The sequence below is a fragment of the Rhinoraja longicauda genome, chromosome 44, assembly GCF_053455715.1.
Source record: "Rhinoraja longicauda isolate Sanriku21f chromosome 44, sRhiLon1.1, whole genome shotgun sequence".
Taxonomy (NCBI): domain Eukaryota; kingdom Metazoa; phylum Chordata; class Chondrichthyes; order Rajiformes; family Arhynchobatidae; genus Rhinoraja; species Rhinoraja longicauda.
Genome location: NC_135996.1, coordinates 4,851,754 through 4,877,445, shown reverse-complemented (window position 1 = coordinate 4,877,445; position 25,692 = coordinate 4,851,754). Strand labels below are relative to the sequence as shown.

General features: G+C 53.5%; 1 protein-coding gene across 1 annotated transcript in view; it reads left to right on the top strand.

The window, feature by feature from the left end:
* LOC144612340 (transcription factor 12-like) overlaps window positions 1–23,192 on the top strand; it is a 36,444-nt gene extending 13,252 nt beyond the window's left edge. Inside the window, exons 5-9 of the mRNA XM_078431916.1 lie at window positions 11,654–11,774; window positions 14,374–14,542; window positions 15,258–15,487; window positions 18,181–18,322; window positions 23,154–23,192. Coding sequence (XP_078288042.1) covers window positions 11,654–11,774; window positions 14,374–14,542; window positions 15,258–15,487; window positions 18,181–18,317 — 657 coding nt within the window. The 3' untranslated portion in view covers window positions 18,318–18,322; window positions 23,154–23,192. The remainder of the gene's footprint in view (window positions 1–11,653; window positions 11,775–14,373; window positions 14,543–15,257; window positions 15,488–18,180; window positions 18,323–23,153) is intronic.
* Window positions 23,193–25,692: the final 2,500 nt, after the last annotated feature.

Here is a 25,692-nt window from a genome sequence, read left to right as displayed (position 1 = left end):
TAGGCCCGGGGGGGGCGCTGTAGGCCCGGACACTGTAGGACCGCTCACTGCAGGCCCGGACACTGTAGGCCCGGGGGGGGCGCTGTAGGCCCGGACACTGTAGGCCCGGGGGGGGCGCTGTAGGCCGGACACTGTAGGACCGCTCACTGCAGGCCCGGACACTGTAGGCCCGGGGGGCCGCTGTAGGCCCCGCTCACTGTAGGCCCGCTCACTGTAGGCCCGGACACTGTAGGCCCGGGGGGGGGCGCTGTAGGCCCGGACACTTTAGGCCCGGGGAGGCGCTGTAGGCCCGGACACTGTAGGACTGCTCACTGTAGGCCCCGGACACTGTAGGACTGCTCACTGTAGGCCCGGACACTGTAGGCCCGGGGGGCGCCGTAGGCCCGGACACTGTAGGCCCGGACAGTGTAGGCCCGGGGGGGGGGTGCTGTAGGCCCGGACACTGTAGGCCCGGACAGTGTAGGCTAACGGAGTGTGTTCGGGGGAGCGGGGCCGAGTGGGGGAGGGGGAGGGGGGGGCGGGGGGGCCTCATTGAAACGTTCCGAATAATGTAAGGCCTGGATAAAGTGGATGTGGAGAGGATGTTTCCACTAGTGGGAGAGTCTGAAGAAGGGTCTTGACCTGAAACGTCACCTAGTCCTCCTCTCCAGAGATGCTGTCTATCCCCGCTGAGTTACTCCAGCTTTTTGGTTCAGTTTACTTTACTTAAGTTGTGTTAAGTTTAGTTTAGTTTAGTTTGCGTTAGTTAAGAACACTTTAGATTAGTTTCCACTAGTGGGAGAGTCTAGGACCAGAGGGTACAGCCTCAGAATTAAAGGACGTTCATTCCAAAATTAAATTCAATAGACAATAGACAATAGGTGAAGGAGGAGGCCATTCGGCCCTTCGAGCCAGCACCGCCATTCAATGTGATCATGGTTGATCATTCTCAATCAGTACCCCGTTCCTGCCTTCTCCCCGTACCCCCTGACTCTGCTATCCTTAAGAGCTCTATCTAGCTCTCTCTTGAATGTATTCAGAGAATTGGCCTCCACTTCCCTCTGAGGCAGAGAATTCCACAGATTCACAACTCTCTGACTGAAAAAGTTTTTTCCTCATCTCCGTTCTAAATGGCCGACCCCTTATTCTTAAACTGTGGGCCCCTTGTTCTGGACTCCCCCAACATTGGGAACATGTTTCCTGCCTCTAACGTGTCCAACCCCTTAATAATCTTATACGTTTCGATAAGATCACCTCTCATCCTTCTAAATTCCAGTGTATACAAGCCTAGTCGCTCCAGTCTTTCAACATATGACAGTCCCGCCATTCCGGGAATTAACCTGGTGAACCTACGCTGCACGCCCTCAATAGCAAGAATATCCCTCCTCAAATTTGGAGACCAAAACTGCACACAGTATTCCAGGTGCGGTCTCACTAGGCCATCGGCATTACTGACCAAACACACTTCAGTCATGTCCCTCCTTAAATCTAACTCCTGCTTTGAAGCCGGAGACCCGGGTTCGATCCCGACCACGGGCGCTGCTGTCTGAACGGAGTTTGCACGTTCTCCCCGTGACCCGCGTGGGTTTTCTCCGAGATCTTCGCTCTCCTCCCACGCTCCAAAGACGTGCGGGTTTGTAGGTTAATTGGCTTGGTAATAAATGTAAAAATTGTCCCCAGTGTGTGTGTGGGATAGCGTTAGCGTGCGGGGATCGCTGGTCGGCGCGGACCCGGTGGGCCGAAGGGCCTGTTTCCGCGATGTGTCTCTCAATCTAAACCTACGTGGGTTTTCTCCGAGATCTTCGCTTTCCTCCCACGCTCCAAAGGCGTGCGGGTTTGTAGGTTAATTGGCTTGGTAATAAATGTCAAAAATTGTCCCCAGTGTGTGTTTGAGTGTGGGGGATAGTGTTAGCGCGCGGGGATCGCTGGTCGGCGCGGACCCGGTGGGCCGAAGGGCCTGTTTCCGCGCTCTATCTCTAAAAACTAAGCTCCAACAAAGATCCTCTGGAAATTGCCCGGAAATTGTTCCAGCTTTTTGTGTCTGCACACAGCGGCGGAGGAACGCCTTTTTACTTTGAAAGGGCCTTTTGTGTGGAATGTTAATCGGGGGCTGGTTTGATAGGGACGCCCTTCCCCCCCCCCCCCCCAGCTCCTCGTCCCACCCCCCCACCCTCCCTCCCCGCCGTCTCCCGTCACCCCTCCCCGCCCACACCCACACCACTTCTCTCATTGCCCACCCAAGCAGAAGGCAGCTGTATGCTAATGTTCCACACAATGAACTGGGGACAACATTTGATATGGCCAGGCCCTGGCTTGGTAAGAGTGACACAGCTGACTGTTCGTACACCTGCTGTCTGGCTTTTTCCTTTGGCCCCAGAAGACAGGATGGGGGGGGGTGGGTGGGAGAACAGTTCTTGTTTTAGTTTAGTTTAGTTTAGTTTAGTTTAGTTTAGAGATACAGCGCTGAAACAGGCCCTTTCGGCCCACCGACTCCGCGCCGACCAGCGATCCCCGCACACTAACACTATCCTACAAAAATAGTTCTCGTTTTAGTTTAGTTTGCAATAGACAATAGGTGCAGGAGGAGGCCATTCGGCCCTTCGAGCCTGTACGCACCGCCATTCAATGTGATCACGGCCGATCATTCTCAATCAGTACCCCGTTCCTGCCTTCTCCCCGTACCCGCTGACTCCGCTATCCTTAAGAGCTCTATCCAGCTCTCTCTTGAATGCATTCAGAGAATTGGCCTCCTGAGGCAGAGAATTCCACAGATTCACAACTCTCTGACTGAAAAGGTTTTTCCTCATCTCAGTCTAGTTTAGAGACACAACGCGGGAAACAGGCCCTTTCGGCCCACCCAGTCTGGGCCGAAGGACCTGTTTCCACCCTGCATCTCTAAACTAAACTAAACTAATCTAATTTGTGATTGTAAATTTGCCCTCTTTTGGCGAGCACACAAATAGTCGCCTGGGTTGACCTGGGTTCAGTTCAGTGTAGTTTATTGTCACGTGTCAGGTTAGGGGTTGCCAATTGTCCCGTCCCGTATTAGTCGGGGACATCCCATATTTTGGGCCAAATTGGTTTGTCCCGTACAGTTCTTGTGACAGCACTGTAGGTCCAGACACTGTAGGCCCGGGGGGCACTGTAGACCTGGACAGTGTAGGCCCGGACACTGTAGGCCCGGGTCACTGTAGGCCCGGACACTGTAGGTGCGGACACTGTAGGCCCGGTCACTGTAGGTGCGGACAGTGTAGGCCCGGACACTGTAGGCCCCGGACACTGTAGGCCCGGACACTGTAGGTGCGGACACTGTAGGCCCGGTCACTGCAGGCCAGGACACTGCATGCCCGGACACTGCAGGCCAGGACACTGCATGCCCGGACACTGTAGGCCCGGACAATGCATGCCCGGGCACTGCAGGCCCAGACACTATAGGCCAGGGGGACGAGGCAGTCTCGGACAGTGTAGGCCCGGGCGGCCACCATTGGTGGAGCGGGAGCACGTGGCCGCTGGCTGGGTGAGGTCACGTGGGGCGTGGGGCGGTGACGTCGCCTTGTCCCTTATTTGGGAGCGAGGAAGTTGGCAACCCCAGATAGTGTTGGTGTGCGGGGATCGCTGGTCGGTGTGGACTCGGTGGGCCGAAGGGCCTGTTTCCACACTGCATCTCTAAACTAATCTAATTTGTGATTGTAACTCTGCCAGTTGAGTTTAGTTTATTGTCACGTGTACCGAGGTACAGTGAAAAGCTTTTGTTGCGTGCTAACCGGTTCCGCGGAAAGACAACACGTGATTACAATCGAGCCGTCCACAGTGTACAGATACATGATGAGGGAATAACGTTCAGTGCAAGGTAAAGCCAGCTAAAGTCCGATCGAGGATAGTCCGAGGGTCTCCAATGAGATAGATGGTAGTCCATGACTGCTCTCTGGTTGTGGTAGGATGGTTCAGTTGCCTGATAACAGCCAAGAAGAAACTGCCCCTGAATCTGGAGGTGTGTGTTTTCACACTTCTGTACCTCTTGCCCCGATGGTGGCAAGTGATGGGATCGAAACCAAGAGAACTGTTTATGGAATGGTTTCAGGATGTTGTGGACCATTTTATAAGTCGCTGCCATAACCCCCCCCCCCTCTCCCCTCTCTCCCCCCTCCTCTCTCTCCCCCCTCTCTCTCTCCCCCCCCCTCCCTCTCTCCCCCCCCCCCCCCCCCCCCCCCCCCCCATCTCTCCCCCAGTTTTGTGCTTTAAACAGTGGGGGGCTTTTACTGAAATCCTCGGCGAAATCTACAACCGTCCTCAACAACTTTAAAAATTAAAAACTTTATCAAAGATCTTTCAACAATCAGGCTTTGTTGTGACTTCCTACTGTTCTGTGGGGAGGGGGGAGAGGGGGGAGAGAGAGAGAGAGAGAGAGAGAGAAAGAGAGAGAGAGAGAGAGAGAGAGAGAGAGAGAGAGAGAGAGAGAGAGAGAGAGAGAGAGAGAGAGAGAGAGAGAGAGAGAGAGAGAGAGAGAGGAGAGAGAGAGAGGAGAGAGAGAGAGAGAGAGAGAGAGGGGGAGAGAGAGAGAGAGAGAGAGAGAGAGAGAGAGAGAGAGGGGGGAAGAGGGGAGAGAGAGGGGGGGGAGAGAGGGTGGAGAGAGGGGGGAAAGGGAGGGGGAGAGGGGGGGAGAGAGTGGGAGGGGGGGAGAGAGGGGGAGAGAGAGGGGAGTGAGAAGTGTTCTAGTTTAGAGATACAGCGCGGAAACAGGCCCTTTCGGCCCACCGGGTCCGCGCCGACCAGCGATCCCCGCACACTAACACTATCCCACACACACACACACACACACACACTAGGGACAGTTTTTACATTTATAACCAAGCCAATTAAAAACTACAAACACCGCACGTCTTTGGAGTGTGGGAGGAAACCGAAGGTCTGGGGGGAAAACCCACGCAGGTCACGGGGAGAACGTGCAAACTCCGTACAGAAAGCGCCCGTGGTCGGGATCGAACCAGCGCTGCGTTCGCTGTAAGGCGGCAACTCTACCGCCGCGCCACCGTGTTGTGAAAAGCGGTCATGTAAGAAGCGTGGAACTGTCTGCCTCCATGTGAGGGAACTCCAGTACAATTGTCAGCTCGGCACGGAGGCGCGGCGGGTAGAGCCGCTGCCTCACGGCGCCGGTTCGATCCCGACCACGGGCGCTGTCTGGACGGAGTTTGCACGCTCTCCCCGTGACCTGCGTGGGCTTTCTCCGGGCGCTCCGGTTTCCTCCCACGCTCCAACACGCTCCAAAGACGTGCGGGTTTGTCGGTTAATTGTCTTTGGTATAAATGTAAACATTGCCCCTAGTGTGTGTGTGGGATAGTGTTAGTGTGCGGGGATCGCTGGGCGGCACGGACTCGGTGGGCCGAAGGGCCTGTTTCTCTGAACTAAACCAAACTAAACTGAACACAAAATGCTGGAGTAACTCAGCGGGACTGGCAGCGTCTCTGGATGGAAGGAATGGGTGACGTTTACGTCTGAAGAACGGTCTCGACCCGAAACGTCGCCCATTCCTTCTCTCCAGAGATGCTGCCTGCCCCGCTGAGTTACTCCAGCATTTTGTGTTAACTAGCACCTGCAGTTCCTTCCTAAAGCCGTTTCCATGCTGTATCTCCAAACTACAGTGGAAAAAACAATCTAAATTAAAGTTCTTCCTGATTTCCTCTCATTCCTCGACCGAGCTCACGAAAATAGATCAGTTAGACTGGAGCACATTGCCGTTTAACTGCAGCGTTTCCTATGGTATATCCGTGACTGCATTTCGAAAGTATTTCATTGTTTATAAAGCACATTTGGACATCCTGAATGCATGAGCGAGCTGTGGAAATCACAGTCTTTTAAGTTCTTACCGTTCTCTGGAACAGACGTCCCAACAAATAGTTGTGGTTGGATTCTCGCCCTGTAGAATCATTTCACTCACGAGCAGTGTGCTGTGGGTACGGACCAGAAGTTTAGTTTAGTTTAGTCAAGAGACAGGCCCTTCGGCCCACCGGATCCCTGCCGGCCAGCGATCCCTGCACACTAACACTATCCTACCCACTCACACACCAGGGACAATTTTACATTGGCACCAAGCCAATTGACCTACAAATCTGCACGTCTTTGGAGTGTGGGAGTAGGGTTGCCAACTGTCCCGTATTAGCCGGGACATCCCGTATTAGGCCCGGGGGGCGCTGCAGGCCCAGAGGGCGCTGTAGGCCCTGACACTGTAGGTCCAGACAGTGTAAGTCCAGTGTAAGTCCGGACAGTGTAGGCCCGGACACTGTAGGCCCGGACAGTGTAGGCCCGGACAGTGTAGGCCCGGACAGTGTAGGCCCGGACAGTGTAGGCCCGGACAGTGTAGGCCCGGACACTGTAGGCCCGGACAGTGTAGGCCCGGACAGTGTAGGCCCGGACAGTGTAGGCCCGGACAGTGTAGGCCCGGACAGTGTAGGCCCGAACAGTGTAGGCCCGGACACTGTAGGCCCGGACAGTGTAGGCCCGGACAGTGTAGGTCCGGTCAGTGTAGGTCTGGACACTGTAGGCCCGGACAGTGTAGGCCCGGACACTGTAGGCCCGGACAGTGTAGGCCCGGACAGTGTAGGCCCGGGCAGTGTAGGCCCGGCCATTGTAGGCCCGGACAGTGTAGGCCCGGACAGTGTAGCTCCAGACAGTGTAGGCCCGGACAGTGTGGGTCTCGAGGCCCGGGCGCTGCCTAACGGAGGTTTCGTAGCAACCCGCCTCCCGGCCCAAAATACAGGAAGTCCCGGCTATTACGGGACAGTTGGCAACCCTAAATTAAACGTAGTCTGTTTAGGGTTGGTTTGGGAACTTGGTGGACTTGGTTTTCACGAGAATGATCCCAGGAATGAGTGGGTTAACCTACGATGAGCGTTTGTCAGCACTGGGCCTGTACTCGCTGGAGTTTAGAACCTTATCTGAACTGGACCTCATCGAAACTAACCAAGTGAGCGGCCTGGATAGAGTGGATGTGGAGAGGATGTTCCCACTAGTGGGAGAGTCTAGGACCAGAGGGCACAGCCTCAGAATTAAAGGACGTTCCTTTAGGAAGGAGATGAGGTGGAATTTAATTAGTCAGAGGGCGGTGAATCTGTGGAATTCGTTGCCACAGACGGCTGTGGAGGCCACAAGTCAGTGGGTATTTTTAAGGCAAGAGATAGATAGATTCTTGATCAGTGCCGGTGTCAGGGGTTGTGGGGAGAAGGGAGGAGAATGGGGTTGGGAGGGAGAGATAGATCAGCCGTGACTGAATGGCGGAGTGGACTTGATGGGCCGAATGGCCTAATTCTGCCCCTCTCACTTAAGAAGGTGAAATCTGATGCTCGCCACCCGACTATAACCTGGAATATTCCTCTCAGGAATTGGAAGGGAAATTTGATATTCGGTCTCTCCAGAAATAGTATAAACATGAGATTTGCAATCTCGACTTTCACCGAGTGGCAGAAGCCATTTTTCACTCTGACAAGGGTAGGGTTGCCAACTTTCTCACTCCCAAAAGGTGACGTCCCGGCCCCGCGCCCCACGTGACCTCGCCCAGTCAGCGGCCACGTGCTCCCGCTCCACCAATGGCGGTCGCCCGGGCCGGGAGGCGGGTTGCTACGCAACTTCCGTTAGTCGGGGCCTGGGCCTCCGGGCCTACAGTGTCCAGGCCTACAGTGGTCCCCTGGCCTACAGTGTCCGAGCCTACAGTGTCCGGGCCTGCAGTGTCCGGGCCTACAGTGTCCGGGCCTACAGTGTCCGGGCCTACAGTGTCCGGGCCTACAGTGTCCGGGTCTACAGTGTCCAGGCCTACAGTGTCCGGGCCTACAGTGTCCAGGCCTACAGTTTCCGGGCCTACAGTATCCGGGCCTACAGTATCCGGGCCTACAGTGTCCGGGCCTACAGTGTCCGGGCCTACAGTGTTCGAGCCTACAGTGTCCGGGCCTACAACGCCCCCTGGGCCTAATACGGGACAAGGGTGGTCCCATACGTGACAAATATAGGGGATGTCCCGGCTAATACGGGACAGTTGGCAACCCTAGACACGGGTTTAACTCATTGTAGTTCTGTGGACTATCAGCATAAGCTTGTCTACATGCGGCTATTAATCGATGAGAGTGTGGGGGGTGAGGGAGGGGGAGGGGGGAAGAACAAAGGAGGACCTGGCGTGGAATACTGTGTAACTTTGTCAGCGCCCTTTAGGTGGCGACTATTTGCATACCTTGGGTATTATGCAAGCAAAGAATTACACTGTGCCTAGTTTCACGTGACTAGGGTTGCCAACTGTCTGGTTTGTCTCGTACCAGACCGTCCTTGTCCCGTATTAGGCCCGGTAGGAGCTGTAGGCCTGGACACTGTAGGCCCAGACGGCGCTGTAGGCCCGGAGGGTGTAGTTCCGGACACTGTATGCCTGGACACTGTAGGCCCGGACACTGTATGCCTGGATAATGTAGGCCCCAACGCTGTAGCCCGGGGGGCCGCTGTAGTCCCGGACACTGTAGTCCCGGACACTGTAGGCCCGGGCACTGTAGGCCCGGACACTGTATGCCTGGACAATGTAGGCCCTAACGCTGTAGCCCGGGGGCCGCTGTAGTCCCGGACAATGTAGGCCCCGGACACTGTAGGCCCGGAGGTCCGGGCGCCGCCTAACAGAGGTTGCGTAACAACCCGCCTCACGGCCCGGGCAGCCACCATTGGTGGAGCGGGAGCACGTGGGTGAGGTCACGCGGGGCGCGGGGCGCGGGGCGGTGATGTCACCCTTTGTCCCTTATTTGTGAGTGAGATAGTTGGCAACCACCTGTCCCTCATCCTCCTGCGCTCCAGGGAATAGAGTCCCAGTCTGCCAACCTCTCCCCGTAGCTCAGGCCCCCTCGAGTCCTGGCAACATCCTCGTAAATCCTCTTCTAGGAAAGAACTGCTGGTTGAGACGGGACCCAGCTACTCTGGGCAAGAGTCCTCTCACGATCTCGTACGTGATTTTTATATGTTTTCGGGCGCGTTTAATATGATCGCTGCCGTGTAGAAACAGGCACACAAGGGCAGTGTAGACAAAAACACACGTCGACGTTTGCTTCCGAGATGCTGTAGTTAGACAATGGCTCCCCCCTGTGTTCTCCGATCAAACTCACAACTGCATTTTCCATATTTCGCTTTGGGCAGCTTACAACCCAAGTTGTTTAGTTTAGAGTTTAGAGATACAGCGTGGAAACAGGGTCTTTCTCGGCCCGCCGGGCCCGCGCCGACCAGCGATCCCCGCACACTAACACTATCCTACACACACACACACACTGGGGACAATTTTTACATTCACACCGAGCCAATTATCCTACGTTCCCGCTCGTCTTTGGAGCGTGGGGGGAAACCGAAGATCTTGGAGAAAGGTCACGGGGAGAACGTACAAACTCCGTACAGTCGGCGCCCGTGGTCGGGATGGAACCCGGGTCTCCGGCGCTGCGTTCGCTGTAAGGCGGCAACTCTACCGCTGCGCCACCGTGACCGCCCTAAAGACCGTTTTGGTCTCGACACTGGAATTTAGAAGGATGAGGGGGGAATCTTATTGAAACATATAAGATAATTAGGGGATTGGACACATTAGAGGCAGGAAACATGTTCCCAATGTTGGGGGGAGTCCAGAACAAGGGGCCACAGTTTAAGAATAAGGGGCCGGCCATTTAGAACGGAGATGAGGAAGAACCTTTTTCAGTCAGAGAGTGGCGAAGGTGTGGAATTCTCTGCCTCAGAAGGCAGTGGAGGCCAGTTCGTTGGATGCTTTCAAGAGAGAGCTGGATAGAGCTCTTAAGGATAGCGGAGTGAGGGGGTATGGGGAGAAGGCAGGAACGGGGTACTGATTGAGAGTGATCAGCCATGATCGCATTGAATGGCGGTGCTGGCTCGAAGGGCTGAATGGCCTCCTCCTGCACCTATTGTCTATTGTCACCCATTCCTTCTCTCCAGAGATGCCGTCTGACCCGCTGAGTTACGCCAGCATTTTGCGTCTGTCTTCGGTTGGAAGCGGGGTGAACATTGACTTCTGGAATGTCAAGTAACCCTTGCTTTCCCTCCATCCCCCCCCCCCCCCCCCCCATCCTAGTTCTCTGACAATGTCCGACTGTTCCCCCTGCTGAAATGTTATCTTTCTATGCTTCTTCGATGGGAGAGGGGAGGAGAGGGAGTGACAGGGGGTGAGACTGGTCACTGCTGGCTTTGCCGAGGCAGCGTGAGGTGTCGACGGGGCCGATGGAAGGGAGGTGTGAACACCCATCTTTCTACACTGGTCCCGATTACAACGGGTGTCAGAGGCTTTTCGTTTAGTTTAGAGACTAGGCCAAGTTGGGCCCAAACCTCTCCTGCATTGGTGCAGCGCCCTCTCCTCACCCCTCCCCTCTCCCCCCTTCCCCCCTCCCCTCTCCCCCCTCCCCCTCCCCTCCCGAGGAGATAGATTTAAACTTTAAAACGTGAATAACTTTAAAGATATAACACCCATTTCATTGGCACCAAAGGGTGAGTAAGGTGGGCCTAAAATTGTCGCGCTATCGTGCACCGTTTTGGCTGTAGTTCCGGAACAAACAAACAAACAAACAGACGAGAGTTTTAGTATATAGATACAGGGCGTAAACAGGCCTTTCGGCCCACCGGGTCCGCGCCGACCAGCGATCCCCGCACGCTAAAAAATACCCTCCTCTACAGTGTCCGGGTCTATGGTGTCCAGACCTACAGTGTCCGGGCCTACAGTGTCCGGGCCTACAGTGTCCGGGCCCTACAGCGTCCAGGCCTATAGTGTCCGGGCCCTACAGTGTCCGGGCCCTACAGTGTCCGGGCCCTACAGTGTCCGGGCCTACATTGTCCGGGCCTACAGTGTCCGGGCCTACAGTGTCCGGGCCTACAGTGTCCGGGCCTACAGTGTCCGGGCCCTACAGTGTCGGGCCTACAGTGTCCGGGCCCTACAGTGTCGGGCCTACAGTGTCCGGGCCTACAGTGACCGGGCCTACAGTGTCCGGGCCCTACAGTGTCGGGCCTACAGTGTCCGGGCCTACAGTGTCCGGGCCTACAGCGTCCGGGCCTACAGTGTCCGGGTCCTACAGTGTCCAGACCTACAGTGTCCGGGCCGACAGTGTCCGGGCCTACAGTGTCCGGGCCTACAGTGTCCGGGCCTACAGTGTCCGGGCCTACAGTGTCCGGGCCCTACAGTGTCCGGGCCCTACAGCGTCCGGGCCCTACAGTGTCCGGGCCTACAGTGTCCGGCCCTACAGTGTCCGGGCCCTACAGTGTCGGGCCTACAGTGTCGGGGCCTACAGTGTCTGGGCCTATAGTGTCCGGCCCCTACAGTGTCCGGGCCTACAGTGTCCGGGCCTACAGTGTCCGGGCCTACAGTGTCCGGGCCTACAGTGTCCGGGCCTACAGCGTCCGGGCCTACAGTGTCCGGGCCTACAGCGTCCGGGCCTACAGCGTCCGGGTCCTACAGTGTCCAGACCTACAGTGTCCGGGCCTACAAACAAACTAACAAGAGTTTTAGTAAATAGATACAGGGCGTAAACAGGCCTTTCGGCCCACCGGGTCCGCGCCGACCAGCGATCCCCGCGCACTAAAAAATACCCTCCCTGCATCTGTAAAACCCGTAAGAATTTGAGGTGAACTTACGAAGGTGCGAAGCTAACCGGGTCCTCTTGCCTTCCTTCCACAGACGGCCAACCATCGCGATGAAGCGGCCAATGTCCACTCCAGTTTGTCCGGACTGCCCGGTGTTGTGTCGGCAGCACTAGCGGCCGCTGGACTGAACCATCAGGCTCAGGATGTCTGTCGAGGTAATGACCTGTTCTCTCATCGATTCTGCCCCCACCCCTCCTCGATAACAATAGACAATAGACAATAGGTGCAGGAGGAGGCCATTCGGCCCTTCGAGCCTGTACGCACCGCCATTCAATGTGATCATGGCTGATCATTTTTTTTTTTAATTTATATTTTTATTAAGAAATATGACACATGAAAATGAAAAACAATGTCAGTTCAATGATGAGAATCACAGTCAAAGGATAGAAACAAAAAAATGGCAATACTACAATCAAAGTATTGTGTATCTCAATACTTTCTGTGTTTCAAAGATATAATAAAACAAAGCAAAACGAAAGACAAAAAAAATCATTCTCAATCGATACCCCGTTCCTGCCCTCTCCCCCATACCCCCTGACTCCGCTATCCTTAAGAGCTCTATCCAGCTCTCTCTTGAATGCATTCAGAGAATCGGCCTCCACTGCCCTCTGAGGCAGAGAATTCACAACTCTCTGACTGAAAAAGTTTTTCCTCATCACCGTTCTAAATGGCCGACCCCTTATTCTTAAACTGTGTGTGGCCCTTTGTTCTGGACTCCCCCAACATTGGGAACATGTTTCCTGCCTCTAACGTGTCCAACCCCTTAATAATCTTATACGTTTCGATAAGATCTCCTCTCATCCTTCTAAATTCCAGTGTATACAAGCCTAGTCGCTCCAGTCTTTCAACATACGACAGTCCCGCCATTCCGGGAATCAACCTAGTAAACCTACGCTGCACGCCCTCAATAGCAAGGATTTCCTTCCTCAAATTGGAGACCAAAACTGCACACAGTACTCCAGGTGCGGTCTCACTAGGGCCCTGTACAACTGCACACAGTACTCCAGGTGCGGTCTCACTAGGGCCCTGTACAACTGCACACAGTACTCCAGGTGCGGTCTCACTAGGGCCCTGTACAACTGCAGAAGGACCTCTTTGCTCTGCCATAACAGGGCAGGGCAGCCTTACAGCGAATGCAGCGCCGGAGACCCGGGTTCCAATCCCGCCTAAGGGTGCCTTGTCTGAGCCTTCTCCCCGTGACCTGCGTGGGTTTTCTCCGAGATCTTCGGTCTCCTTCCAAACGTGCGGGTTTATAGAAACGCCACCCATTCCTTCTCTCCAGAGATGCTGCCTGACCTGCTGAGTTACTCCAGCACTTTGTGAATAAATACCTTCGGTTTATAGGTTAATTGGCTTGGTAAATGTAAAAATTGGCCCTAGTGTGCGTAGGATAGTCTTAGACAATAGACAATAGGTGCAGGAGTAGGCCATTCGGCCCTTCGAGCCAGCACCGCCATTCAATGTGATCATGGCTGATCATTCTCTTTTTCTTTTTAATTTATATTTTTATTAAGAAATATGACACATGAAAATGAAAAACAATGTCAGTTCAATGATGAGAATCACAGTCAAAGGATAGAAACAAAAATGGCAATACTACAATCAAAGTATTGTGTATCTCAATAGATTGAAATAAAAACTGGTCATACTTTCTGTGTTTCAAAGATATAATAAAACAAAAACAAAACAAAATTAAAGACAAAAAAATAAATCATTCTCAATCAGTACCCCGTTCCTGCCCTCTCCCCATACCCCCTGACTCCGCTATCCTTAAGAGCTCTATCCAGCTCTCTCTTGAATGCATTCAGAGAATTGGCCTCCACTGCCTTCTGAGGCAGAGAATTCCACAGATTCACAACTGAAAAGGTTTTTCCTCATCTCTGTTCTAAATGGCCGACCCTTTATTCTTAAACTGTGTGGCCCCTTGTTCTGGACTCCCCAACATCGGGAACATGTTTCCTGCCTCAAACGTGTCCAACCCCTTAATAATCTTATACGTTTCGATAAGATCTCCTCTCATCCTTCTAAATTCCAGTGTATACAAGCCTAGTCGCTCCAGTCTTTCAACGTACGACAGTCCCGCCATTCCGGGAATTAACCTGGTGAACCTACGCTGCACGCCCTCAGAGCTCTTAGGGATAACTGTGTGGCCCCTTGTTCTGGACTCCCCCAACATTGGGAACATGTTTCCTGCCTCTAACGTGTCCAACCCCTTAATAATCTTAGATGTGTTAGTGTGCAGGGATCGCCGGTCGGCACGGACTCGGTGGGCCGAAAGGCCTGTTTCTGCGCTGAATCTCGAAACTAAACTGACCGCGTGGTTCTCTCTCTCTCTCTCTCCCCTCTCCCCCTTTCTCTCTCTCTTTCTCTCTCTCTCCCCCCTTTCTCTTTCTCTTTCTCTCTCTCTCTCCCCCTCTTCCTCTCTCTCTCCCCTCTCTCTCTCCCCCTCTCTCTCAACCCTCCCTCCCTCCCTACCCTCCCTCCCTCCCTCCCTCCCTCCCTCCCTCCCTCCCTCCCTCCCTCTCTCTCCCCCTCTCTCCCCCCTCTCTCTCTCTCCCTCCCTCCCTCTCCCCCCTCTTTCTCCCGCCTCTCGCTCTCTCTCTCTCTCCCCCCTCTTTCTCCCCTCTCTCTCTCCCCCCTCTCTCTCCCCCTCTCTCTCAACCCTCCCTCCCTCCCTCCCTCCCTCCCTCCCTCCCTCCCTCCCTCCATCCCTCCCTCCCCCTCTCTCTCTCTTTCTCTCCCGGTATTTTCCAGCTGCTTTCACATCAGGAGCACAGGCACTTGTTTCCGCCATTTCCTCGGAGGGCAAAGGTGACGAGAAGGAGAAGGAGAACAGCCTGAGCTCCCAGCTGGAAGACGACTTGTCTGACGATGACGACGGGGATGATCCCAGGAAAGACAAGTCAGGCCGCAGCCGATCCAGGTGCGTGAAGTAGTGGTTGCCAACTATCTCACTCCCGAATAAGGGACAAGGTGACGTCACCGCCCCGCGACCCACGTGACCTCACCCAGCCATTCGAGCCTGTACGCACCACCATTCAATGTGATCATGGTTGATCATTCTCAATCAGTACCCCGTTCCTGCCTTCTCCCTATACCCCCTGACTCCGCTATCCTTAAGAGCTCTATCCAGCTCTCTCTTGAATGCATTCAGAGAATTGGCCTCCACTGCCCTCTGAGGCAGAGAATTCCACAGATTCACAACTCTCTGACTGAAAAAGTTTTTCCTCATCTCCGTTCTAAATGGCCGACCCCTTATTCTTAAACTGTGGCCCCTTGTTCTGGACTCCCCCAACATTGGGAACATGTTTCCTGCCTCTAACGTGTCCAACCCCTTAATAATCTTATACGTTTCGATAAGATCTCCTCTCATCCTTCTAAATTCCAGCGTATACAAGCCTAGTCGCTCCAGTCTTTCAACATATGACAGTCCCGCCATTCCGGGAATTAACCTGGTGAACCTACGCTGCACGCCCTCGATAGCAAATTGGTGTATTTAGCATGTCATTTAACAAGGTTGGCTTGTCAATTGTAATGACGTCCCTTGGTGAAACTAGCCGACATGTTGTGCAGAGATCTGAGTAGGCCCCAGGCTGCCCGTGTGCTAAAAGGTGCCCGTTCTTGACTCCCCTTTCCAGCAACCACGAGGACGATGACTTGAATCCCGAGCAGAAGGCGGAGCGGGAGAAGGACCGGAGGATGGCCAACAACGCCCGTGAGCGCCTGCGCGTGCGGGACATCAACGAGGCGTTCAAGGAACTGGGCCGGATGTGCCAGCTCCACATGAAGAACGACAAACCACAGACAAAACTCCTCATCCTCCACCAGGCAGTCTCCGTCATTCTGGGCTTGGAGCAACAAGTCAGAGGTCAGCTGTGTGTGTGTGTGTGTGTGTGTGTGTGTGTGTGTGTGTGTGTGTGTGTGTGTGTGTGTGTGTGTGTGTGTGTGTGTGTGTGTGTGTGTGTGTGTGTGTGTAGGCGTATGTCGTGTGTGTGCGTGTGTGAGTGCGTGTGTGGGGGTGTGTGTGTGTGTGTGTGTGTGTGTGTGTGTGTGTGTCGTGTGTGTGTGTGTGTGTGTGTGCGTCGTGTGTGTGTGTGTGTGTGGGGGTGTGTGTGTGTGTGTGTGGGGGTGTGTGTGTGTGTGTGTGTGTGTGTGTGTCGTGTGTGTGTGTGTGTGTGTGTGTGTGTGCGTCGTGTGTGTGTGTGTGTGTGTGTGTGTGGGGGGTGTATGTGTGTGTGTGTGTATGTGCGTGCGTGTATATGTGTGTGTGCGCGTGTGTGTGCGTGCATTTGTGTCTATGTGGGTGTGTGTTTGCCTGTGTATTTATGTGAGTGGGTGTGTGTTTGTGTGTGTGTGCGTGTATGTAGTGTGTGTGTGTGTGTCTGTGTATGTGTGTGTGTGTGTGTGTGCGTACGAGCGTGTGTGTGTGTGCGCATGTGTGCATGCATGTGTGTCTATGTGGGTGTGTGTTTGCATGTGTATCTGTATGAGTGGGTGTGTGTGAGTGTGTGTGTCTGTGTATATGTGTGTTAGGGTTACCAACTATCTCACTCCCAAATAAGGGACAAAAGGTGACGTCACCGCCCCGCGCCCCACGTGACCTCACCCAGCCAGCGGCCACGTGCTCCCGCTCCCCCAATGGCGGCAACCTCCGTTAGGCGGCGCCCGGGCCTCGGCCTACACTGTCCGGGTCTGCAGCGGCCCCCGGGCCTACAGTGTTTGGACCTACAGTGTTTGGACCTACAGTGTCCGGGCCTACAGTGTCCGGGCCTACAGTGTCCGGGCCTACAGTGTCCGGGCCTACAGTGTCCGTGCCTACAGTGTTTGGACCTACAGTGCCTGTTTCCGCACTGTATCTCTAAACTAAACTAAATCAAACTTCACCCAATGAGCTGAGATTGTGAGGTACCAAATCATACAGAAACCAAATCAATTCCTTGTTGCCTAGTCATGAGGTCATAAATGATAGGAGCAGAATTAGGCCATTCGGCCCATCGAGTCTACTCCGCCATTCAATCATGGCTGTTCTATCTCTCCCTCTTAACCCCATTCTCCTGCCTCCAGTCAGAGAGTTGTAAATCTGTGGAATTCTCTGCCTCGGAAGGCAGTGGAGGCCAATTCTTTGAATGCATTCAAGAGAGAGCTATAGACAATAGACAATAGGTGCAGGAGGAGGCCATTCGGCTCTTCGAGCCAGCACCGCCATTCAATGTGATCATGGCTGATCATTCTCAGGGGGTATGGGGAGAAGGCAGGAACGGGGTACTGATTGAGAACGATCAGCCATGATCACATTGAATGGCGGTGCTGGCTCGAAGGGCCGAATGGCCTACTCCTGCACCTATTGTCTATTGTCTATCAGTACCCCGTTCCTGCCTTCTCCCCATACCCCCTGACTCCGCTATCCTTAAGAGCTCTATCCAGCTCTCTCTTGAATGCATTCAGAGAATTGGCCTCCACTGCCTTCTGAGGCAGAGAATTCCACAGATTCACAACTCTCTGACTGAAAAAGTTTTTCCTCATCTCAGTTCGAAATGGCCGACCCCTTATTTTTAAACTGTGGCCCCTTGTTCTGGACTCCCCCAACATTGGGAACATGTTTCCTGCCTCTAACGTGCCGAAGCCCCTTAATAATCTTATACGTTTCGGTAAGATCCCCTCTCATCCTTCTAAATTCCAGTGTATACAAGCCTAGTCGCTCCAGTCTTTCAACATACGGCGGTCCCGCCATTCCGGGAATTAACCTAGTGAACCTACGCTGCATGTCCTCAGAGCCCTAGATAGAGCTCTTAAGGATAGCGGAGTCAGGGGGTATGGGGAGAAGGCAGGAACGGGGTACTGATTGAGAATGGTCAGCCATGATCACATTGAATGGCGGTGCTGGCTCGATGGGCCGAATGGCCTCCTCCTGCACCTATTGTCTATTGTCTACGGTCTATTGTACTGGCCCCATCCTACCTGACCGACCTCCTCCACAGGCACACTCCCAACTGCACCCTCCGCTCTGCCGCTGCCAATCTCCTATCCCCCCACATCCGGACCAAACTCAGATCCTGGGGGGACAGGGCTTTCTCCATCGCTGCTCCCACCCTATGGAACTCACTACCCCAAACCGTCAGAGACTCCTCCACACTCACCACATTCAAAACATCGCTGAAGTCTCACCTGTTCAGCACTGCCTTCAACCACTGAAGGTCACCTCACCCTCTGTCTCCTTTCTCTGTTCATTTATTTATTTACTTATTTATCTATTTATTCATTTCCCTATGTTCTCTAAATCTCTGTAAAGCGTCTTTGAGTATATGAAAAGCGCTATATAAATAAAATGCATTATTATTATTATTATTATTATTGTCTATTGCCTTTTCCTCATAACCTCTGACACCCGTACTAATCAAGAATCGTCTATCAATCTCTTGGCTTGGCATGAATGTAAACTGTCGCGAGAGTCTTAGGCCAGCAGAGGTCGGTGGTCGGCACGGACTGGGATGGGCCGAAGGGCCTGCTTTACGTGCGGTATCTCCAAACTGAACCAGAAAACTTCTCGCTTTCTTTCCACAGAGCGGAATCTAAACCCCAAAGCGGCTTGCCTCAAGAGAAGAGAGGAGGAGAAGATTTCCAATGTGGAAGCCACATCTCAACATCTGGTAGTCCACCAAGGCCTCGGTGACTCTGCGAACGCCATGGGTCACATGTGAAGCAGGTACGTCCCCCCTCACGCGGTCTTATAGAGACCGCGTTTAAAAATTATAAAAGGACTGGACAGGCTAGACGCAGGAAAAATGTTCCCAATGTTGGGGGGAGTCCAGAACCAGGGGCCACACAGTCTAAGAACAAAGGGGAGGCCATTTAAAACTGAGGTGAGAAGGAACTTTTCCACCCAGAGAGTTGTGAATGTGTGGGATTCTCTGCCACAGAGGGCAGTGGAGGCCAATTCTCTGAATGGGTTTAAGAGAGAGCTAGATAGAGCTCTTAAGGATAGCGGAGTCAGGGGGTATGGGGAGAAGGCAGGAACGGGGTACTGATTGCGGATGATCACAATGAATGGCGGTGCGTACAGGCTCGAAGGGCCGAATGGCCTCCTCCTGCACCTGTTTTCTGTGTTTCTATGTCTCTATCAGCTCTCCCCTTAACTTACTAGGTTCACCAGGTTAATCTCTGGGATGGCGGGACTGTCGTACGAGGAAAGATTGGAAATACTGGGCTTGTATTCACTGGAGTTTAGAAGGATGAGAGAGGGATCTTATAGAGACGTATAAAATTATAAAAGTACTGGACAAGGTAGATGCAGGAAAAATGTTCCCAATGTTGGGGGGAGTCCAGAACCAGGGGCCACACACACACACACACACACACACAGTCTAAGAATAAAGTGGAGGCCCATTTAAAACTGAGGTGAGTACAAAACTTTTTTACCCAGAGGGGAGAGGGTGATACATAGATAAGGAAATGTCAGGTGTGAAAAACAGGATGAAGGGGATGGAGATCATAGATTAGTGTTAGCTGGGAGAAAGATTTGAGGAAGGACGTCCTTGCTATTGAGGCAGTGCAGCGTAGGTTAATCCCTGGGATGGCGGGACTGTCGTATGAGGAAAGATTGGAAAGACTGGGCTTGTATTCACTGGAGGTTAGAAGGATGAGAGAGGGATCTTATAGAGACGTATAAAATTATAAAAGTACTGGACAAGGTAGATGCAGGAAAAATGTTCCCAATGTTGGGGGAGTCCAGAACCAGGGGCCGCACACACACACAGTCTAAGAATAAAGTGGAAGCCATTTAAAACTGAGGTGAGAAGAGACTTTTCCACCCAGAGAGTTGTGAATGTGTGGAATTCTCTGCCACAGAGGGCAGTGGAGGCCGATTCACTGGATGGATTTAAAAGAGAGTTGGATAGAGCTCTAGGGGCTAGCGGAATCGAGGGGTACGGGGAGAAGGCAGGCACGGGTTACTGATTGTGGATGATCAACCGCGATCACAATGAATGGCGGTGCTGACTCGAAGGGCCGAATGGCCTCCTCCTGCACCTATGTTCTATGTTTCTATGCGATAGGAACCGAATTAGAAACATAGAAACATAGAAATTTGGCCCATTATGGCTGGTCTATCTCTCCCTCCCAACCCCATTCTCCTGCCTTCTCCCCACAACCCCTGACACCCGCACTGATCAAGAATCTATCTATCTCTGCCTTAAAAATACCCACTGACTTGTGGCCTCCACAGCCGTCTGTGGCAAAGAATCCCACAGATTCACCACCCTCTGACTAAAGAAATTCCTCCTCATCTCCTTCCTAAAGGAACGTCCTTTAATTCTGAGGCTGTGCCCTCTGGTCCTAGACTCTCCCACTAGTGGAGTCATCCTCTCCACATCCACTCTATCCAGGCCGCTCGCTGTTCTGCACGTTTCAATGAGGTCCCCCCTCATCCTTCTAAACTCCAGCGAGTACAGGCCCAGTGCCCACAAACGCTCATCGTACGTCAACCCACTCATTCCTGGGATCGTTCTGGTCAACCTCCTCTGGACCCTCTCCAGAGCCAGCACGCCCTTCCTCAGATCTAGGGCCCACAGAGTGAAACACATCATGGAAACAGGCCCTTCGGCCCAACTTGCCCACACCGGCCAACAGGTCCTATCTACACCAGTCCCACCTGCTTGGTCCATATCCCTCCGAATCTGTCCTATCCATGTACCTGTCCAACTGTTTCTTAAACGTTAGGATAGTCCCAGCCTCAACTACCTCCTTTGGCAGCTCGTTCCATACACCCACCACCCTCTGTGTGGAAAAGTTACCCCTCAGATTCCCTAAATCCTTTCCCCTTCACCTTAAACCCGTGTCCTCTGGTCCTCGATTCCCCTACTCTGGGCAAGAGACTCTGTGCGTCTACCCGATCTATTCCTCTCATGATTTTGTACACCTCTATAAGATCGCCGCTCATCCTCCTGTGCTCCAAGGAATAGAGTCCCAGCCTGCTCAACCTCTCCCTGTAGCTCAGGCCCCTCGAGTCCTGGCAACATCCTCGTAAATCTTCTCTGTACTCTTTCCAGCTTGACGACATCTTTCCTATAACATGGTGCCCAGAACTGAACACAATACTCTAAATGCGGTCTCACCAATGTCTTATACAACTGCAACATGACCTCCCAACTTCTATAGACACAAAATGCCGGAGTAACTCCGCGGGACGGGCAGCATCTCTGGAGGGAAGGAATGGGCGACGTTTCGGGTCGAGACCCTTCTTCAGACTGAATGTCACGGGAGAGGGAAACGAGAGAGATAGGCAGTGATGTAGAGAGAAATAGAACAATAGACAATAGGCAATAGACAATAGGTGCAGGAGCAGGAGGAGGCCATTCAGCCCTTCGAGCCAGCACCGCCATTCAATGCGATCAAGGCTGATCACTCTCAATCAGTACCCCGTTCCTGCCTTCTCCCCATACCCCCTCACTCCGCTATCCTTAAGAGCTCTATCCAGCTCTCTCTTGAAAGCATCCAACGAACTGGCCTCCACTGCCTTCTGAGGCAGAGAATTCCACAGATTCACAACTCTCTGACTGAAAAAGTTCTTCCTCATCTCCGTTCTAAATGGCCGACCCCTTATTCTTAAACTGTGGCCCCTTGTTCTGGACTCCCCCAACATTGGGAACATGTTTCCTGCCTCTAATGTGTCCAATCCCCTAATTATCTTATATGTTTCAATAAGATCCCCCCTCATCCTTCTAAATTCCAGTGTATACAAGCCCAATCGCTCCAGCCTTTCAACATACGACAGTCCCGCCATTCCGGGAATTAACCTAGTGAACCTACGCTGCACGCCCTCCATAGCAAGAATATCCTTCCTCAAATTTGGAGACCAAAACTGCACACAGTACTCCAGGTGCGGTCTCACCAGGGCCCGGTACAACTGTAGAAGGACCTCTTTGCTCCTATACTCAACTCCTCTTGTTATGAAGGCCAACATTCCATTGGCTTTCCTCACTGCCTGCTGTACCTGCATGCTTCCTTTCATTGACTGATGCACTAGGACACCCAGATCACGTTGAACTCCCCCTCCTCCTAACTTGACACCATTCAGATAATAATCTGCCTTTCTATTCTTACTTCCAAAGTGAATAACCTCACACTTATCCACATTAAACTGCATCTGCCATGTATCCGCCCACTCACACAACCTGTCCAAGTCACCCTGCAGCCTTATTGCATCTTCCTCACAATTCACACTACCCCCCAGCTTAGTATCATCTGCAAATTTGCTAATGGTACTTTTAATCCCTTCGTCTAAGTCAATGAAAGATATGTAAAAAAGTAACAGTGATAAAGTAAACCGGACATTGTTAGCTGTTAGTTGGGTGAGAACGAGAAGCTGGTGTGACTTGGGTGGGGGAGGGATGGAGAGAAAGGGAAATGCAAGGGTTACTTGAAGTTAGAGAAGTCAATGTTCGTACCGCTGGGGAGCGAGCTGCCCAAGTGCTGTTCCTCCAATTTGCGCTGGGCCTCACTCTGACAGTGGAGGAGGCCCAGGATAGAGAGGACAGTGCGGGAGTGGGAGGGGGAGTTAAAGTGTTTGGCAACCGGGAGATCAGGTAGGTCCAGTCTGCCTGGTCTTTTGAGCGCAGGTGTTCAGCGTGAAGGGGACTATCACAGATTATGAAGAAGGGTCTCGACCTGAAACGTCACCCGTCCCTTCTCTCCAGAGATGCTGCCTGTCCGGCTGAGTTACTCCAGCGATCGGAGTCTTATCTCCGGGTTTAATCCAGCATCTGGGGTTCCCAACTACACATTGTGTCCTTCTAGGGTTGCCAACTGTCCCGTATTAGACGGGACATCCCGAATTTTGGGCTAAATTAGTTTGTCCCGTATGGGACCGCCCTTGTCCTGTATTAGGCCCGGGGGGGGGGGCGCTGTAGGCCCGGACGCTGTAGGCCTGGACACTGTAGGCCCGAATGCTGTAGGCCCAGACACTGTAGGCCCAGACGCAGTAGGCCCGGACACTGTAGGCCCGGACGCTGTAGGCCCGGACACTGTAGGCCCGGACGCTGTAGGCCCGGACGCTGTAGGCCCGGACGCTATAGGCCCGGACACTGTAGGCCCGGACACTGTAGGCCCGGACGCTGTAGGCCCGGACACTGCAGGCCCGGACACTGTAGGCCCAGACGCAGTAGGCCCGGACACTGTGGGCCCGGACACTGTAGGCCCAGACGCAGTAGGCCCGGACACTGTGGGCCCGGACGCTGAAGACCCCGACGCTTTTGGTCCAGACAGTTTGTGTCCCGACACTCTAGGTTTCCGACATTTTAGCTCCGGACAGTGTAGGCCCGGAGGCCTGGACGCTGCCTGACGGAGGTTGCGTGGCAACCCGCCTCCCGGCCCGGGCGGCCGCCGTTGGTGGAGCGGGAGCACGTGGCCACCGGCTGGGCGAGGTCACGTGGGGCGCGGCTGGGGCGGTGAACATCACCTTGTCCCGTATTTGGGGAGTGAGACAGTTGGCAGCCCCGACGTCCATCACTGATATCACGTTTCTATTTCTTTCATCACAGGGCGGAAAATCACAAGTGGTCTTCATGAATTGAATGGACGATTTGGGGCTTCCCAACTTCCCCCCCCACCCTCCCCCCCCCCCCCCCCCCCTGCCCCCCTCCCCCCCTGATTTTGACTGGAGATTCTGTTGGAGCAAGACTTCTGAGCAAGGAAGGTCCCAGATTCAGTTTTGGCAAACGTCGGGACAATTCCAAGACAGATCTTTCAGATGGCTGCCCTTGACACCTTTCCGCAACACGTGCCTGCAGTTGGAGGGGTCGATTGACGTGTTTCGTTGGAGGATATGTCTTTTTTTAATTTATCATCTTTCTGTGTCGGTTTTTTTTTTAAGAGAACATTTTTTTTTCCTTTTGATGATTCGTCTTAATCCAGGCTCTTCTCAGCACTTCGACTAGGGGTTGCCAACTTGCTCACTCCCAAACAAGGGACAAAGGGTGACGTCACCGCCCCGTACCCCACGTGACCCTCACCCAGCCAGCGGCCACGTGCTCCCGCTCCACCAATGGCGGCTGCCCGGGCCTACACTGTCTGAGACTGCCTCGTCTCCCCAGGCCTATAGTGTCCGGGCCTGCAGTGACCGGGCCTGCAGTGTCCGGGCCTGCAGTGTCCGGGCCTACATTGTCCGGGCCTACAGTGACCGGGCCTGCAGTCTCCGGGCCTACAGTGACCGGGCCTGCAGTGTCTGGGCCTGCAGTGTCCGGGCCTACAGTGACCGGGCCTGCAGTCTCCGGGCCTACAGTGACCGGGCCTGCAGTGTCCGGGCCTGCAGTGACCGGGCCTGCAGTCTCCGGGCCTGCAGTGTCCGGGCCTACAGTGACCGGGCCTACAGTGTCCGGGCCTACAGTGTCCGGGCCTGCAGTGACCGGGCCTACAGTGTCCGGGCCTGCAGTGACCGGGCCTGCAGTGTCCGAGCCTGCAGTGTCCGGGCCTACAGTGTCCAGGCATGCAGTGTCCGGGCCTACAGTGACCGGTCCTACCGTATCCGGGCCTACAGCACCATCCAGGCCTAATACAGGACAAGGGCCAAACCAATTTTGCCCAAAATAGGGGATGTCCCGGCTAATACGGGACAGTTGGCAACCCAGACTTGGACTAAACTGGGAGTTGGGCAAGGGAGGGAGGTAGGGAGGGAGGGAGGGAGGGAGGGGGGAAAGTTTAGTTGCGAAGAGGCACCTCTCTTTAGTTCTAACATTAATGAAAACAAGTGAGCATGTTTGTAAAGGTAGAGGGATGTTGTTAAGTCCCGGTGCTGGAATTGTGCTATTTTCCCCGACGGCTGGCTGGAGAAAATGGGGATCGGGGAAGGCGATATTATGCCACCTTAACCTTCCCGAAGGTCAGACATTTCAAATTCCAGTCCCGACAGGTCGAGAAAGATGCCGGTTCAAATCTAAAGATGGGCACAAAAAATCCGGAGTAACTCCGGAAAGTCAGACAGCAGCATCTCCGGGGAAAAAAAGGAACGGGCGATGTTTCCGGGTCGAGACCCTTCCCTCGGACCGAGAGTCGTGGGGGGGATTGGGAAACGAGAGGGTGGGCTCTCGAAACATCGCCCGCCCCTTCTCTCCAGAGATGCTCCCCGACCCCGCTGAGTTACTCCAGCACTTTTGCGCCTAACCCTGGGTTTGAACCTGCCTCTGCTCTTCTTGATGGAACTCAATCTCAGTGGAATACAAGTCGTAGAGTCACAGAGCTTGGAAACAGGCCCTTCGGCCCAACTTGCCCATGCCGACCAACGTGCCCCATCAGAAATACTCTCTGATTAAGGTCTGTAGACAATAGACAATAGGCCATCCAAGGAGTAGGCCATTCGGCCCTTAGAGCCTGTACGCACCATCATTCAATGTGATCATGGCTGATCATTCTCAATCAGTACCCCGTTCCTGCCTTCTCCCCATACCCCCCTGACTCCGCTATCATTAAGAGCTCTATCTAGCTCTCTCTCGAATGCATCCAGATAATTGGCCTCCACTGCCTTCTGAGGCAGAGAATTCCACAGATTCACAACTGAAAAAGTTTTTCCTCATCTCCGTTCAAAATGGCCGACCCCTTATTCTTAAACTGTGTGGCCCCTGGTTCTGGACTCCCCCAACATTGGGAACATGTTTCCTGCCTCTAACGTGTCCAACCCCTTAATAATCTTATATGTTTCGATAAGATCCCCTCTCATCCTTCTAAATTCCAGTGTATACAAGCCTAGTCACTCCAGTCTTTTAACATATGACAGTCCCACCATTCCGGGAATTAACCTAGTAAACCTACGCTGCACACCCTCAATAGCAAGAATATCCTTCCTCAAATTTGGAGACCAAAACTGCACACAGTACTCCAGGTGCGGTCTCACTAGGGCCCTGTACAACTGCAGAAGGACCTCTTTGCTCCTATACTCAACTCCTCTTGTTATGAAGGCCAACATTCCATTGGCTTTCTTCACTGCCTGCTGTACCTGCATGCTTCCTTTCAGTGACTGATGCACTAGGGCACCCAGATCACGTTGTACGTCCCCTTTTCCTAACTTGACACCATTCAGATAATAAT